Source organism: Diaporthe citri (genome assembly GCF_014595645.1).
Source record: "Diaporthe citri strain NFHF-8-4 chromosome Unknown scaffold_2, whole genome shotgun sequence".
Taxonomy (NCBI): domain Eukaryota; kingdom Fungi; phylum Ascomycota; class Sordariomycetes; order Diaporthales; family Diaporthaceae; genus Diaporthe; species Diaporthe citri.
This window is the reverse complement of record NW_025064847.1, coordinates 523,552-540,625: the sequence shown is the minus strand read 5'-3', so window position 1 is coordinate 540,625 and position 17,074 is coordinate 523,552. Positions and strand designations below refer to the sequence as shown.

Here is a 17,074-nt window from a genome sequence, read left to right as displayed (position 1 = left end):
CTTTACCGGCACAACAGTCAAAATGCTTTGGACAGCAGCAGTGCTCTTGCTTCCTTTCGCGGGCGTCTTGGGAGGCAGGCTCCAGCCCATATCACGCGATGCCTCGAGCCCAACGCTACCGGACCGGAAGCCCTTTGGCTTTGGCTCTCAGGTAACTGGCGGCGGCGCCCCGACGCAGAACAACACGTATGTTGTCGACAACATGATGGACTTCCGCACAGCGTTGGAACTGACTACACCGCGGACCATCTACGTCAAAGGCGAGCTCAAGGGCAGCCAAATCAACGAGACCACTACCGGTGACTGCCAGTACTACATCGACTCGAGCCGGGTGCCCGACTTCAACTTCACTCTCTACGTCATGGCCTTGAACTCGACATACACGGATGCGGTCAAAGCTGCTGAGACGGCAGGCGAGCAGTTTGAGGGCAGGAACGCGACGGAATACCTTAGCCTGTTGAACAGGCAAAACGTAAGTCAACTGTTGCATGCCATGCAGCCAGCCCATAAAACCATATGTCGTACTTATTTGTTCCAGGGCTGGAGGGGCCAAGCCCAGAATATACAGAAAAGCTGGGAGTCTATCGATGCGAAGGGCGACGTGACGTTGATCGGCTGGGACTCGGACGCTTACCTCAACGGCGTGAGCCTGAACTTCAACGGCCAGGATAACATCATCATCCGAAACCTTCGTATCTCGCCCCCTCGCGACTGCTTCCCGTCTCCGGAGACGTACCCTTCGAGCTGGAATGCTCGATACGACGCGATATCCTTTGTGACGACCACCAACGCTTGGCTCGACGGCAACATCCTGGAAGACGGGCCGGAGCCCGTTGCGCCTGAGCCGTTCCTCTGGGGCTGGCTGGTTGACCGCTACGACGGGCTCTTCGATGTCGAGGACGGCTCAGACAACATCACGTTCAGCCACAACATCATCGCAAACCACCACAAGAGCCTGCTATGGGGCGGCGGTGAGAAGGAAGGACCCCGGGATATCGGCAAGATGAAATTCACAGTCTTCGGAAACCATTTCGTCAACTCAATGAGCCGGAACCCGCTGGTCCGCTTTGGCACCGTTTACATTGCCAACAATGTCTTCTCAAACTACAACAACAAGGCACCGCTCTACAACACCACAAGACTCGAGAAGAGGGCTGAGTATACCCCCGACTTCCAATACGACGTGGGCCTCTACAACATGTCATCTGTCTTGATGTCAGGCAACTACTTCGACCAGACCGGGCAATTCCCAGACGACGAGTCCAGAATCTTCACATTCAGCGACCTCGCCACGCCCGAAAATCCAGCCACCCTCTGCTCCCCACCAGACCTGTCCGCCGAGGAGATCGCAGCGTACCCCGGGTTGGAAAGCCTGGCCGCGCCTGCCAGCCAGCTGAACGGCAGGGACGTCAACCTCACGGAGAACGTGGCCGACAAGTTCAGTTACTACCTGACCACCAAGGACGACTCCGTCGAGGGTGGGCTGGTGCAGAGCTGCGCCAAGTTTGGCGAGCAGGCGATGCCTCGATCTTTTGAGTCCGGGGCGGATGTCCTGACGTACGTGAGCGAGAATGCTGGACAGTTGGGGAGGAACAAGCCATAAAGTAGGATAATGCTGCTTCCGAGGGGCAAGTGACATAGGTCTCTCGCTGTTGCACAATGGTGTTACCGACAGAGCTCGGGGTTCAAGATGTAAATAGTTCTTCTATATAATTAAGGTAAATTGATGCCACCACATAATGCAACGTCCTAGGGATTGGGGGCCAACTGAGAGTTACCAAATGGATTGCACCAATTGCGAATATGATACAAGTGCGTGGATCCCGATGCGACGACAGCTGCATCGAAACGTTTATTTTTGTAGCACATCAGCTTCCACACGCCTTGAGGGCCTTGTCCGCGCGACCAACTGCCACCACGCGCTGGTGGTATTTAAGCCTTGCATGCTCAAGGGGTTTTATTACACGTCGACACTCCGTCCGCATCCATTTTGATCACCCAAGCACTTGGGACGCGAGGGAGCCGGCGTGTGTAATCACTGACCTAAGCTGCTGCCTGTGGCAGTGCCGTTTGGGATGGAGGGCCAGGCCAATTGGAGCAGGCGGCCTTATGCAGTTGGTTGAGTATGCCTTCCATTGCAACACACTTGACCCTGGTAGTGCTGCAGGGGCTCCACCCCGATACGTCGACGGGTCTGCGAGGTCGGCCGGATTTCAACCCCGTCGCGGTCGCAATATGGGCTGTACAGAAGGCTGGCGAGTAAGTAGACGCATCAGATGATGCAAGTTGGCGCCGGACTGCTCTCGTTGTATTGTGTGACACTCCACAGAAATGCAGTCCCCAGCTGAGAGGGGGGGTTTATATTCAGTCCCTGCCTTGGAACCTGCCCTCCAGCCCCTCCCCAAGATTTGAATTGTCCAAAATAACCCTTCTGAAATTCGCATCAGACCGTCCACAGATATCATCGCCTGTAAACAGGCCTCAGATACTGCACTATTGTAGTCTTTCCATTTTCTCAGCGCTCAGCTAGGTTCCCAGCCTCCAATTCTAGCACAATCACCCCCTTCTAGTTACATTACGTCCCTGAACTTGCACCGCAACCATGACACGCACTGTCAGTCCATTCCCAGCCGCGTTATTCCACGCTTTATGAATTACTGATCGTGCAGCAGGTACTTTCAGCTCGATCAAGCTCTGCTTCATCCTCTCCGTCTGGGAATGCCACGCCAACATCAGGCAGTAGTCCCAGCACGCTTGCTTTCCGAGCGGGAAGCGAAGAGGGAAGCGGAAGCGACAATGTCCGTTCAATTACTCGAGGTGCCTTTGAACCAAGCCAAACACCTACTTCCGAGCCCATCGCCTCCGTAGAGAGGAGTCCAAGCCCGGCATTCACTTTCACTGCGGGCTGGAGCAGCTCAGGAGCGACTACGCCGAAATCTTCAACTTTTGGCCGATCCTCAACGCCGTCCATATCGATCTCGCTTCCGCCTCCAGTCACTCCCGCGACGACGAGCCATGCATTACCATCCGATGCAAGGGGTGAGAGTCTCACACGGGGGCTGCAAGACCTTGAGCTTTCGAGCAGACAATCTTCCGGAGAGCCGAGGGTAGCCTTGGACTTGAGGGAAATTGGGGCCGCCATCGATGCCCTCACCACAGACACGAACTCCAACAATGCACCACTGAACAATGGGGCCCTTATTTCGTCGCCACGGGGACCCTCACGAAGACGGTCGACTCCGCGTCAAGGGCCAGTCACCCACAAGGTCGAGGACGAAGAGCCTCCGAGTGATGAATTTCACCGTCCAGCCTTTCAGAGGCGCTTGAACGACACGAGGAAGCTCCTCGGCGATTTGACGGACGTTCTTTCCAGTAGCTCTGTCCACCTCGAGCCTGATTCCACCATGAAGACCCTGCACGAACGCGCCACGAAATTGAGTTGCTTTCAGCCACTATCGACTCGGACAGTAGGCTTCGTGGGCGACTCTGGTGTTGGCAAAAGCAGCCTGCTAAACTCCCTGTTGGACTCTCGGGGTCTAGCACGAACGACCAACAATGGTGCCGCGTGCACTTGCGTCGTGACCGAGTACCACTACCACGCTGATGATGAGTTTGTGATCGAGGTGGAGAAGTTCAACACCGAAGAACTTCATGAGCAACTGGCCGAACTGCTAGGCTGTTACAGGAATTTCCATCAACACGGCGAGAGCCTGGACGAAGAAGCGCGGAAGGATCTCGAGGCGAGGGCAAACATTGCCGCAGACACGTTTCGAGCAATGTTCCGCGGCTTCCTGCAGGATGACGACTGGCTTCTCGAAGAGTCGCAGGATGTCATCGTTGATCAGTTCCATGACTGGATGACAAGTGCTAGTGGTCTCCAATCGCCGTCGAGGCAGGTGGTCACTTCACTGGAACAGTGTTCCTTGCTGCTGATGCAACTGACATCGGAGGTGCCTGACGCTCAGATGCATGCAACCTGGCCGTATATCCGGAAGATAAAGGTATTCCTCAAAGCACACATTCTCAGCAAAGGACTCATCTTGGTGGATCTTCCCGGGCTCCGCGATTTGAATTCTGCGCGACGCAACATTACCGAACGGTATATACGAAATTGCCACGAGATATTTGCCGTCTGTAACATCGGCCGCGCCACTACGGATGTAGGCGTCAAGAGTGTTTTTGACCTCGCACGAGACGCGCGGCTCAGACACATTGGCATTGTTTGCACGAAGTCTGATGACATCGATCCCGAGGAGATAAAAGACGACTGGGGGAAAGAGCCGGGCCGAAAAATCAGGAAACTGCTGAAATCGCTTCGCTCCATTGAGAGAGAGTTGAAGGAAACTGATGAGGAACTGGAAACTTTCCATGACTTACCGAACATGGGACCTGAAACCCACCAGGAGCTGCTGGAGCTTCTCGAGGATAGGCGGAACATTGAGAAGCAACGCAATGCCGAGGACTATGAGTTGAAGAAATACGCCATCGAAATGCGCAACGCATACGTCGTGAGGCGACTGCAAGAGACTTATCAGGGCCACACAACAGCAGAGACACTCCACATCTTTTGTGTTAGCAACACCATGTACTGGGAACGGCGCATGGCTGAAAAGTCGGTAGCCGAGCCATTCCTCAGCCTCTCAGGCATTGTCGCAATCCGGAAGCACTGCACCGCCATGGTATCGTCCAGTCAGCTGCGCACATCGAGCAGTTTCCTCGACAACGATGTACCAACTCTGCTGAGCGAGATCGAGCTTTGGGTGCAGTCCGGATCGGGAAGTAGCTCAGCCGAGCAGAAGGAGGCTGTCAGGCGTGTCCTGTATACGTTCGAGGAGCAACTTCACAAGGTTCATTGAAGCACCTCAAGACGGAATGAGCAGTCCGATGCTGACTTTTGGTAGGCCCTTGCTTCTGGGACGTCCCCGTTAACAGGTGTCGGGTTTTCGTTGAAGGAAAGCTTTTGGCACAATATTTGGCAAGGTAGAAATAGAATTGACCCCCTGCACTCGAGGAATAAAGTGCTAAGTCATTCATAGGCCGGAATATCTCAGAATGGACTAAAGGATCTACTACAGCCTGTTTGGACTGGTCTACCGTGAGTCAATCTGTATACCAAACTCCCTTTGTCGGTCGTTACTAAGTAACTTGAATATAGTGGCACCACAGTAACCCTCCCCTCCCCCCGTTCCCCCTTTGACTTGGGCATGAAGTCTAGATTAATTTCTCTGGAGAGATTCTAACGTGATATAGTGAGTTATGCTGCATTTTGTCGCAATGGAGGCAATCACACTACGGCCACGATTGGCCACCGCAACTGGAATAAGGAGGCTATGCGCGTCATGGTTACGGACCTGGAAGACCCTTGCGAGGACTTGCGAACCGACTTCCGAAATCAGCAGCTTGAACTCAGTCGATTGATCGAAAAATCCTGGGAGGATGCGATAAGTCTCTTAAGTTAGTACTGACCTCAGTGACCATGCATTCCAAATGCTGACGATTCTGCAGAGTGGGCATGGCCAAGTTCCGATCCCTCCGAGGATGAAATCTGCCAAGCCTTGCGTTCCCGCAAACACTTGCTCATTGCAGCAATAGAAGATATATTTGACAGTTCCGACAGAGACCTGGGGAGCCTGGAAATAGACGCACTCACTGGCGTAGAGACGTCAATGTTTGGAACTGTAATGTCCAAGGTCTACAGTGAGGCCATGACACACTATGGTCAGTTAGCCCTCTATTTTCGCGCACTGAAGTGTATGCGGTAGGCCGTGGGTGCGACAGACGTCGTAAAGATGTGGTCGCCAATACCTTGACGGACGCCATATTCAGGAACTTGATCGATAGTTTCAAACAGCGTTTTTACCGTAATGCGGACAAGGTGCAGGAGGACTTGGAAGAGACGATTTCGGTACACCTCGATGGCGTTCGAGGGACGCTGGATCTTGTTAGGCAACAGAATGTCGCAGAAGAGAGTGAAAGGGACCCAGATTTCCGAAACCGCGTAGCTGTAGAAGTTGAGAGAATTCGAGGAGTGATGAATGGTTAGAATGGGGTTGTACGTGGTGTCTCTCGTTCTCGTTTCTTGTACCTGGAATAAGGGGATCTTGCAATTTCAATTGGCTGCATCACCACTGATTTGTATGCTTTGTCTCATCCCGTTTATAAAAAGCTTTGAATGACTCTAGCGACCTTATCTACAGGAAACACCGAGAAGTTGTGACACCGAATTTCCGAAGTCCCCAGTATGCAGCACTCTCGTTCTAGATTTCCTTCATGCATCTAGTAGCCTTGAAAAATGGTCGCTGGTAGAGCACATTCGCTGAGGATGAAGTTGGCCCCACCGCTGACCACAAACTAAACCCAAACATTATTTGTTTGAATGCAGCCCTTTACTCTCCACTTGGGGGTACTAGCATCTCGCTAAGTGGTTGAGGGATACCGAAGCTCGGGGTGTTGTTCCCCTTGAACTCAATTTTCTGCGCCATGGTGAACCTGTCGTCACCACACGAGCCTGCCGGGTTGGTCGTTGCGTGGAAAGCATTCTTCAACCGATGATTATCAGCCATCATGATGTGATTCCACGAGAAGGACTGCGACACAATGGTACCAGCTTTGTGCTCGTTGACTTACCCATATTTCCGTGCCATCCGGGGATGAGAAAAAACAATTGTGGCCGGTTCCAAAGTTTCCGTTGGCCTGTGTGAGGACGGGGCCAGTCTTGAGCCACGAGGACCTGTCCAGAGGATCTCCGCCCAAATATTGTAGCAGTCCGAGGGCATAGTTTGGAGTGCCGCAGAAAGAACCCGAGTAGGTCAGCCAAATTTGCCCTTTGTAGTATAATGGCTATGATGATTACTTTAGTCTAAATTTTCACAGTTCGATACGGGGCTAGTCTGACATACGTGTGGTCCTTCGTTCAGTGCGAATGGAATGCCGGTCACGTTCCCTTGGAAGTTCGTCAAGTTCTGTTCCCACTTTGATGCATTAGCCAGATACTGTCTCTGAGCACGACGAGAGAGTGCCCGTACTTTCGGAGGCTCTCAACTCACAGGTTGATCAGGCTGCGAGATGATGTTCCACTCCTCGACGGTCCACGAATCTGTGTCCAACTTGGTGATTTGGATGGACTGGTTGTTATTCTCATCCATCGCACTGACAACGTGGTATCGTCCATGATTTGGGACTTCTAGATATCTGAGAGTCCGACGTCAGAGAATGGCAACAGTAGACGTAGTTGCTACCTCTCTTTGAGGTCAAACTTACGTTCCGTCGATAGAAAAAGTCAGATTCTTCTCCGGGCCTCCACGTCTTCCAGGAGGAGGCACCAGGTCTGCCAAAAATTCGTAGTCACAATCATATGGGTTGGAGCCATCGCACCCTCTCAGAATCCGCGTCATGCAGGTGTCGCAGCACGTTACGTTCGCGTGGCACGACGAGTACAGCATATACCATGTGTCGTCGATATGGTGGATCTCTGGGGCCCACATGTGAGCACTGCGGGTGGCGTTGGTGTCCTCCCAGATAGTCTTGGTCTCTCCAAACACGAGGGCATCGAGTGTCTTGGCTTTGGACATTTCGATGTGCGTGTCTGAGGTATGGGTCATGTAGTAGCTCCCGTCGGTGTAGACCATGGATGGGTCCGGACCTGGAGAACGTATGGGATTGTGATATGCTGCTGTATGCACGACTAAGAGTGCTGCGCATAGCAGCTGTAGCGAAAAGGAAGACATCGTCAATATGATGTTTACTACAACAAGCGGAGTCTAGCAACCTGGATGGATTCTGGTCAGTTCTCGGTTTCGTTCTTGTTCCCAGAGTTACCTTTTTATCCCCTTCGCTTTGTCATCCCATACAATACGACCACATATTGTTGACAAACTGGCATGACTTCAGCTGACCATCTCAAAACTACCTTCCGGGTACACGGCTCCCCCTCACCGCAGATTATAATCGCTGAACTCTCAGCTTTCCGACACCCAAATATCGATATTATCCCGTGATATTGCAGTTCATCCATGCTCGACCTGTACAGGGCGACCTGGAAAAGATTATCCATGTCGCTACAACGCCCTACAAAGACTTCAGGAAGGTAATAATCTTCAACCAATCACAGCTTATAATTTATCCTTTCCTTAATTAAACCTATATTATTACAGCATATTCGGGATATAATGCTATAAATAAGCTACCTTTTTCTTTCTTATTTTTACCTTAAAAAACTGGTATTATTTTTGTGGTAACGCATAGATAAGAAAGGAGAGTCAAGGGACCCTTCGCCAACGCCACGGAAGTCACGAATTAGGCTTCTTTGTCAGGTTTCCCTGTAGTAGCCTGAGCACACGGGCGCATGCCGTGTAAGCTTCTGCCAAGAAACGCTGTGTGCCTGGGCCGATGGTGGGTGATGATGGCGCTAATGGCGCCCTGAAGTCTGATCACGGTAACATCAGAAGCCGCTCGCATTGTGATTGCACAAAAAAATCAAAGCTTAACACGTTCGCAGGCCAGTGCCTGTCGTGCATTACGATTCGGGCGTACCTTACTGAAGTAGAGTTCCGATACGAGCAGGTCATCGACGGCTATAGGCGTCGTAATCTGTGCCTTCATGCTCGTACATTTCGTCGGAAACGGAGCGCACATCTTTTTTCCTTACCGGCCAGGCCCGGTATGTCTGCATGCCTCAAAGTTACCCCGTCTTATGAAAGGCCGAGACTCACTGCGTCTCTTTGCACTGTTTGGAGCTCACCAACCAGGTGCTAGCCAGATGCAAACAAAATCAATAGAAACAGGGTGTTCTATATTTAGCTGTCTGATAGTTCGCAATGATCACTCCTCCTAAGTTCGGGTTTCCTGAAGGAAATAATATCTGTGGGAACTTAATAACGACTTTAGTCTCCTGCCGACGATCGAAACGCGCGTAGGACTCGGGTGCCTGCTCGATATTGATAACGGCACTGACAATAGAGCTCGGGTGCACCTTGTCGGCGGCGATGAGATTCAGCATCTCGGTACCAAGGTCCAACGGTGCAGAAACGCCGCCACGCACCGAGAGGCCTCCCATGAAGAGGGGCCTCAGGTCCACGGCCTGCGTCTGGTTCCCGGCCCCGTAGACTCCGACTACACCGCCGATGCCTCCGTGCGGTGCTACTACCTGCCCGACTTGGTGCAGAACAATGCTGCTGTTGACGTTGCCCTGCGCGTCGTCGGCTTCCCAGCCCACACAGTCGACGACGCGGGTGATGCCGCCCGGCTCGAGACGGAGTAGCGCCTCCACCGGATCCTCCTCCACGAAGTTGATCGGGATAGCGCCGTGGGCGGCGGCCAGGTCTAACCGATCCTGCACGCGGTCGGCGACATAGATCTTTGAGGCGCCGGGTACACCAGCAGAGAGCACTGCCATCTGGCCTACGGGCCCTGCGTCGAAAACAGAAACCGTGTCGCCGGGGCGCAGACCGGCAAAATCGATTGCCGTCCAGCCTGTAGCGAGGATGTCCGACATGAAGAGGTAGTCGTGGATTGTCGAGGCATTGGCGCTGCTGTTGATGGGCACAGGCATCAGAGAGTCGTCCCCGTACGGGGTGCGGGCATATTCGGCTGTAGAGAGAGACGACTTACCAGGATGTTTGGTATGACTTCCACTTCCAAGAACGCTGGACTACCAAGGTGAACAAACTTGCCTTGCATGCCGGTCTCAGGCTCCAGGGGCATATTCGACCGAGGGACCGTATTGCTAGTGACCGTCGTCGAACGCGAAGGGAATGACAACCCAGTCGCCAGTCTGTAGGGTCTCAACAGAGTCGCCGACTTCCTCGATGTAGCCAATGGCCTCGTGGCCGATCCGCAGAGGATCCTCAGGCGAGCCCAAATCCCGGTGGTAGTTGTGTAGATCACTACCACAGATTGCCGACGCCGCAACGCGCACAATGGCGTCTGTTGCGTTCACAATCAGCGGTTTGGGCACGTCGATGACTGTGATGTTATACGCGCCCATCAAGGCAACGGCACGCATGAGTGACGCCATGGTGGAAGAAGTTCAGATGTTTCCTGTACAACACGGCAGATGTCCGGAGAAAGATGGATAATAGTCTATCCTTCTCAACATACCAGTCCACCGGGTATTGACCGCTTATATACCTGAAGTGAACTATCCAAATCTGTATTGCAGTGGGCTGGCGAATAGATTGTGTTGCATCGTCATCACGTCCAGCGACGATCTGTCCACATGCTGCAAGGCTCAGCATCAATAAAGTGGCTTTTATTCTACGAGCTGACGCGGTCCGTACTTCTACAGAGTCCTACGCTGCCTGTAACCAATACGTCAGTATGCTCAAGACGAATATCTCCAAATGCCAAGTAGCCGAGAGTGACCTTGGTCTGTGTTGTCAGGTGTGGGCAACGATAACTATGGGGAATGATGTACAAGTACGTCACTGTTGATCTTGAAGGTACATTTCCAATCCTTACAACCTCTAGGAATTGAAGTTGATGATTCGGCCTCTGATGCGTCCTATCGCCATCGCCGAAGTAATGCCGCGATTCCCCTTATTTGTTCGCTATACGCGATCTTGAATGAGGCTGTGGCAGCGGTCTTAAAGAGTAGTTGAAAGGTGGAATAATGGTTAAACCCGAAGGCGGGTCCAACTTCGGTCAGGACTCCACCGTTCTTGGCGGACGATCCGAGTATGTTTGGCACGCTGGCAGGCAGCTTTTCCATCACCAGGAGCCGGGTTACATGGCAGGTCACTCCCTACTGCTCTGCCAAGACGGAGAACGGCATGCCCTCTGCATTATAATTTGAACCAAGACTTGGCTCTCGAGATAACTCGTTGACGGAGAAGAGTGTTCGGTGAGCACGACGATCACAGTCCCGCAGATCCAGAAGCTTCGGGTACTTTCACGGTAGAATCCTGGGTGTACAACCCGGCGGGTTGGTCTTTCGCCAACAAATTCGAAAGAGCCATGAAGCTCGCCTTTTATGAGTATGACGAATTTCAGCAATACGAGAGTTTGATGTCTAGATGTGCACGGTTCACGTGTGGTGATGCGTGGTTTCAGGGAGCGACTCGATAGCATGAGGGGGACAATCTGGACTGTTCACTATGCTACGCAGAAAGGGGTTTCTTATGACTGTGCGGATAGAAGAAAGACTGCATAAGAAGGACCAGATAATGGAGTGAGTGAGACTCATCAAAGGGATTGGGTTGGTGTTCGTTTCCTCGTTGCTGGTGGCTTTTACAAACTGCGGATGAGCTTTGGAGGGCTCTGTTAATCTGTCCAGGCACCGCTCGCATGAAAATGGCCAGCTGAACAACGTCCGCTGCTCTGCCTCTGCACCTATCAAAATCAGTTCCACTACCTTAAACTTCTGCATTGAAGTGGAGTCCCGAAGAGCAAACCAGGTCCGGCTAGGGTCTGATCGCGGCAAGCTCAAGGGGACCAGGGGGGCCATGTCCGTGACCTCCTTAGGCTGTCCCATTTCTGTTATCGTCTGGCAACTTACCAACTAGGAACCTTACAGACTGCTACCTGATACCACCTGCCCCCTTCCAGTGGCCTGTTTCTCTCCGACAATGAATGACGATGCTGAGGATCCAACGGCAAGCAGCAGTTCCGCTGCGATTGCCTTAGCTCCTATGGCCCAGCAGGCAGGAGCGTCTAATCCAGAAGATGACTGGACAGGTGTCACCGATCCCAAGGAACACAGGCGGTTGCAGAACCGTCTTGCCCAAAGAAATTGGAGTCTGTTCAGCCAGTTCCGGAGAAGCCGAGCCACTCAGCCTGATTAATCAATTTGCTACGGGGAAGAAAATACAACAGAGTCGACACTTTCAGCACCCGCCGAACGCGGATCCGCAACAGGAGCCACAGGACGCCGACGGAATTGTGATCCAGCTCGTATAACTCGTTAACCAACACCTGCCCCCTGGCCGTCGTTGTCAATTAGAGCTCCCGAGGTGAGTGACAGCATGCTTCGCATCTGCGGCACGTCGGGGGAAGAGGAGCTCAACATTGACCTGGTAGCTGTGGAAGAGAATCACCGCGAGAAGCCTAATTTGGTAATCTGGGGCGATCATTCTGACCCGTGGGCTTGGGAAGCCACCATTCCGTTCCTACGCAAGTGGGCATGGCTTGTTCGCGATTGCCAAACACTGCTTGATTCTACCAACTATTGGCGCGAGAGACGAGGGGACAAGCGTCTGGTCTTTCCTAGGCATTAATTTGCTTGAAGTCTCTGGCATGTCACCGGGCTTGTATCTAGCAAAAACGAAAACGTGAATTATTCTCGTTCGGGGCGATAACCTCTTGTCAATCAGACATCATCTCCCTGGTGATCGACTGTGGCCCTGTCTTGGCCCCCCTGGACGACTGGATGGCGTACTTCCCAGTCGTTCAATGCGTATCCGCCAACACCGTGGCGGAGATGATGGGGCAGCTCTCGCGGTCACATTTCGGACGGTGATCAGAGACGGGTCGCCTCTGTTTTTTGACGAGAGGCGGGGAAAGCATGAACAAGAAGCGGACATCAGGGGAATACAATGCTCTATGGTAAGCCACAACAGAACGAGTCATAACAGAAGACGACGCATACCATGCTAGATCTGGGATGCCATATGGCTTGGACGATGCCGTTTTTATCTCCGTACTCCGCTCTGAAGCCCATGTTCTCTGGTAGGGGGCTATGGTTCGGCAATCGCCGTACACAAGTTTAGACCTTAGCAAACAACCAGACAGCGCGATCGTGTTGAGGAAGACTGTGGGAAGGCTATGGCTGAAAACAATTTAAAAGAGAGGTCGGCCGTCAAGGCGTTCACTGTCTCTTTTGTTATCGTCAAAATATCCGGAAGAAGTTCAGACTCGACATCGGAAATTCATCATGTACCCTCCACAATACTTTAGTGCGGCTGCTCTGGCCGTCGTCCTGTCGGGTGTCGTCACTGCGCAGAACTCCACAGCATCGCTCCCTGTCCTTGACCTTGGATATGCACTTCATCGTGCGGCGGCCTTCAATGTAATCCTCGAGTTTCACATTCTCGTCAATCTGTGAGCTAATACCATCTCAGGAAGCTGAAGGGTATTACAACTCTTCCAACATCCGCTATGCCGCCCCTCCAGTTGTTGACCTTCGATTCAGGGCACCGGAGCCTCCAGCAGCCGATCGCTCTGTAATTCAAGACGGCTCCGAATCTCGCATGTGCCCGCAGAACTACCCGCCATGGATGGCATCCATCGGCTGGGTCCCTGAGTACATCCAATCCGGGATTGTCCCAAACGCCACGGCTGTAGCAGTCTCGTCCACGAACACCTCATCAACGCCACCTCGGGATCCGATGCAGAACGAGGACTGCCTTTTCCTGGACGTGATGGTTCCTGAGGCAGTCTTTGAAAAGGCAGGCCGGGGCTCCGGAGCTCCTGTTCTGGTTTGGATTTACGGTAAGAATCAAATTCGCAAAGCTTGTCTGGATGTTTTGACTAAGCCTCATCCTAGGTGGTGGCTATGCGGTGGGCTCCAAGACCAGCGGGTACGATCCAAGAAAGCTTATCCGCCGGAGTCAGACAAATTCGTCAGAGGGTGTCGTGTTCGTGGCATTAAACTAGCGGCTGGGTGCGTTTGGCTTCCTTGCAGGGCCAACTGTTCAAGCAGACGGCAAGGCCAACGCAGGACTCCATGACCAGCGCCTGGCCCTGCAGTGGGTCCAGGACCACATCCATCTCTTTGGCGGAGACAAGAACCGAGTGACGGTCATGGGCGAGTCAGCTAGTGGAGGCTCCATTACCCATCATCTCACAGCTCACGGTGGCACCAAGCCCGCGCCCTTCCAGCAGGCCATCATCCAGTCTCCAGGATGGACTCCCATGCAATCCCTGGCCACCCAGGAGCAGAGGATACATGACTTTTTGCGATTTGCAAACGTCACTAGTATAGCGGAGGCTCGTGATTTGCCAACTGAACAGTTGATGGCAGCGAACGACGCTCAGATCTTTGCCTCGCCGTATGGCAGCCATGGGTTCGGGCCATCCGTTGATGGAGACTACGTCACCCAAGACCCGAAGGTGGCGCTGAGTCAAGGCCGATTGGATACCTCGGTGAGGATCATGGTTGGACAGAACTCGAATGAGGGTCTTCTATTCACCGCCCCCGTCACCAACGATGCCCAATATCTGGACCTTATCCGAGCCAATTTTCCCACAGCTGGAGAGGACAAAATCAGTCACCTTGCCAACGATCTATACCCCTCGGTATATGACGGCTCGATGGGATACGAAGACCAAATGGAACGTGCTGCGCTGACCATGGGCGAAGGAACATTCTTCTGCAATGCCTTTGCCCCGAACAGTGCGTACGGCAGCCACTCTTCCTACCTGTTTAACGTTTTCCCAGGCCTCCATGCGCAGGACATCGAGCACACCTTTTACAACCCGGACTTTGCCTATCCAGGGCTTCCCCTGCTTACCATGTGGGGGGACAATGAGACGGTCGCGTACGTGATGCAGGACTATTTCACCAGCTTCGCGGCTCATGGCATCCCCGAGAGCTGGGAGGATGGTCTCGGAGCTGTTCCCGCATACGGCGGAAATGCAACCTCGACTGTGTTGGGCAACGAGGGCATTTTCATGGGATCTCAACCGGCTGCGATTGAGAGATGCGCGTGGTGGCAGAAAGCATTTGCTTAGTGACGGACCCATCTCCACCCGTCCTGAGTCCTTCAGGAGAGATCCCTAACGCGTGGGCGGGGCCGCAGACTCGTGGAATTTCGTGCAAGTTCAATAGTTTACCCTGTACAATGAATGGATGGCTTGTCACAATATTTGTTTTCAGGCCTTCGATTGCTCGTACAAATTGAAGTTCTTCATCGGATGAGTTGATGTACACCACAACAAATGTGGCCGTATCGGCGTGGTGCGTCGTGTTTCCGAGCATTGCTAGCTGGTGTTCAACAGTTGGATCTTCCAAGCTTCAGTCAGTAATCATCTCCCACCGGGGGAAATTGCGAATGAAGTGGGAAACACCGCCACGGGGCCGGATGTAAGAGACGATGCCCAGGTACACCTGTGGTGTAGTGGACTGCGGCATTTGTTATGTCCGGAGCCCAACCATTGGCTGGACCCACATTATAAGGTCATAAGCAAGATGCACTAGACCCATAACTTAAGCTCACAAGCAAGGTGCATCCGGGCCCACATGTTAAGCTCGTAAGCAACATGCATCTGAGCCCTCACGATTCCCAGTTTGGCCTTGGTGGACAACGACCACGGCCTGAATCCGAGGCCCGCCGACGAGTTGGCTCGGAGATACCGTCAAGTCATGATTTTAGCCATGTGTATCATGCCAGACTTGCTCTGAGCAGGTGACACCCGAACATTAAGTCCGTGGCAAAGCGTGATTCAGGAGAGTGTCGCCTCCCGTATCCGTCGAATTCCCCTAATTCCGACGTGTATAAAACCTCTGTAATGCTCTACAAGCCTGTCTTCGTAATTCTTCTGTCTATCTTCTGCTGTTCTGTCATAACTCGTAGTTTGAACAAAAAAAAAACATGTACCATAAACCGGATCCACGATGACTCGAGTTCTTCTCACTGGTGGAAGCGGCTTCATTGCTACACACATCCTTCAAATTCTGCTGCAGAGAGGGTAAGCTTCTCGCCGTATTTCCCTCTTGCTTGGCCTGGACTGCCCTCTCCACGGTTTGTGTGACTTCTTCTAACCGAATCAACGCAATCATTCTGTGGTTACAACTGTCCGCAGCGCCAGCAAGGCTGAGGGCATTCGAAAGGCGCATCCCAGCTATGAAACGGACAGACTCGACTTCGCCATCGCTCCAGATGTCTCTCAAGCTGATGCTTTTGACCACGCCGTGGTTTCGGATCCTCCTTTCGAAGCTGTGATTCACACAGCCAGCCCCTTCCATTTCAACGTGACAGACATCAAGAAGGGCCTTCTCGACCCTGCCATCATCGGCACAACCGGCATCCTTCGCGCCATTAAGAAAAAATAGCTCGACTGTCAAGCGCGCCGTAAGAGTCACGTTTCTCACGAAGTTCTGTTTATCAATACTGACGAAGTAGGTGATTACCTCATCATTCGGTTCGATGATGGACATTTCCAAGGGACTCTGGCCAGAGCACACGTACAGCGAGGAAGACTGGAATTCCATCACCATGGAGGAAGCCCTTCAGAATCCTGGTTTGGGCTACTCCGGTAAGTCACCATCTTACGGAGTTGAATTTCACCAACCCTTTTTGCCTGACTGTTCGTTCCAGCAAGTAAGACATTCGCGGAGAAGGCAGCTTGGGATTTCGTCGACGAAGAAAGCCCAAGCTTCACCCTCGCTACAATTCTGCCGCCCTTTGTGTTTGTCCCTGCTGTACAGAGCCTTCCGGACTTGGACTCCTTAAATACGTCCAACCAATTCATCCGCACCTTCACGCTTGGGGCCGCGAAGAAGGAAATCCCTCCCACTACAGTAAGCCTGTCACGAGCCCTTCTCCTTTCTGAAATCGCATTTCCTCACATGCCGCATAGAACCCAATCTTCGCCGATGTTCGAGACGTCGCAGAAGCTCACGTGCGAGCTTTCGAGCAAGCCGCTGCTGCCAACAAACGATTCTTCATCACAAATGGCTGTTGCTCTAACCCACAGATTATTGACATCATTCGTGAAAACTTCCCAGAGTATCGAGAGAATCTACCTGATACGTCGGCGTCTGGAGCAGGTAAGCATGATTGTCCCTTGCGTGCCCGCCTGGCCCGACGAACTCCAGAAGAGCCAGACACATACAATGTGGATGTGCGGAGGAGTGTGGAGGTCCTTGGGTTGAAGTACAGGTCACTTGAAGAATGTATTGTAGACACAGCCCGTTCTTTCGTGTCCATCCAGGCCTGAATAAGATGTACCTGGGTGATGGCGTAGAATAGAGAGCAGCGATTCATTCAATGAAACCTCTTAGTCGATGTCGTGAGAGACCCTGGCACAGCCTGCACTGTGACCTGTGGCGTACCTCAGAACAAGATTGTCGAGTGCTGCTGGCCGGTAGTATTTTACTTCATCCCACTATCGTTGGTCAAGAAAGTGCTAGAGAGTG

The 17,074-nt window shown here is 52.6% G+C and overlaps 6 protein-coding genes across 6 annotated transcripts; 5 read left to right on the top strand and 1 right to left on the bottom strand.

Moving 5' to 3' along the window:
- Positions 1-22: 22 nt before the first annotated feature.
- On the top strand, positions 23-1,603 carry INS49_005811 (uncharacterized protein; the record flags this gene model as incomplete). Its single annotated transcript, XM_043166589.1, has 2 exons — positions 23-472; positions 539-1,603. 2 exons carry the CDS (start codon positions 23-25, stop codon positions 1,601-1,603), a joined length of 1,515 nt encoding a protein of 504 aa, XP_043027733.1.
- A 999-nt stretch (positions 1,604-2,602) lies between these two features.
- INS49_005810 (uncharacterized protein) lies at positions 2,603-4,856 on the top strand (the record flags this gene model as incomplete). Its single annotated transcript, XM_043166588.1, has 2 exons — positions 2,603-2,614; positions 2,673-4,856. The coding sequence occupies 2 exons, from the start codon at positions 2,603-2,605 to the stop codon at positions 4,854-4,856; spliced, it is 2,196 nt and encodes a 731-aa protein (XP_043027732.1).
- Positions 4,857-5,692: 836 nt separating this feature from the next.
- Positions 5,693-10,015, bottom strand: INS49_005809 (uncharacterized protein; the record flags this gene model as incomplete). Its single annotated transcript, XM_043166587.1, has 10 exons — positions 5,693-5,713; positions 5,816-6,002; positions 6,391-6,539; positions 6,628-6,840; positions 6,900-6,971; positions 7,047-7,191; positions 7,261-7,642; positions 8,538-8,589; positions 8,954-9,588; positions 9,733-10,015. The coding sequence occupies 10 exons, from the start codon at positions 10,013-10,015 to the stop codon at positions 5,693-5,695; spliced, it is 2,139 nt and encodes a 712-aa protein (XP_043027731.1).
- Positions 10,016-12,868: 2,853 nt separating this feature from the next.
- Positions 12,869-14,667, top strand: INS49_005808 (uncharacterized protein; the record flags this gene model as incomplete). The annotated part of the gene is made up of 4 exons (XM_043166586.1): positions 12,869-13,003; positions 13,056-13,425; positions 13,481-13,543; positions 13,637-14,667. The coding sequence occupies 4 exons, from the start codon at positions 12,869-12,871 to the stop codon at positions 14,665-14,667; spliced, it is 1,599 nt and encodes a 532-aa protein (XP_043027730.1).
- Positions 14,668-15,550: 883 nt separating this feature from the next.
- On the top strand, positions 15,551-15,988 carry INS49_005807 (uncharacterized protein; the record flags this gene model as incomplete). The annotated part of the gene is made up of 2 exons (XM_043166585.1): positions 15,551-15,624; positions 15,739-15,988. The coding sequence occupies 2 exons, from the start codon at positions 15,551-15,553 to the stop codon at positions 15,986-15,988; spliced, it is 324 nt and encodes a 107-aa protein (XP_043027729.1).
- A 97-nt stretch (positions 15,989-16,085) lies between these two features.
- INS49_005806 (uncharacterized protein) lies at positions 16,086-16,709 on the top strand (the record flags this gene model as incomplete). Its single annotated transcript, XM_043166584.1, has 4 exons — positions 16,086-16,191; positions 16,254-16,456; positions 16,516-16,664; positions 16,706-16,709. 4 exons carry the CDS (start codon positions 16,086-16,088, stop codon positions 16,707-16,709), a joined length of 462 nt encoding a protein of 153 aa, XP_043027728.1.
- Positions 16,710-17,074: the final 365 nt, after the last annotated feature.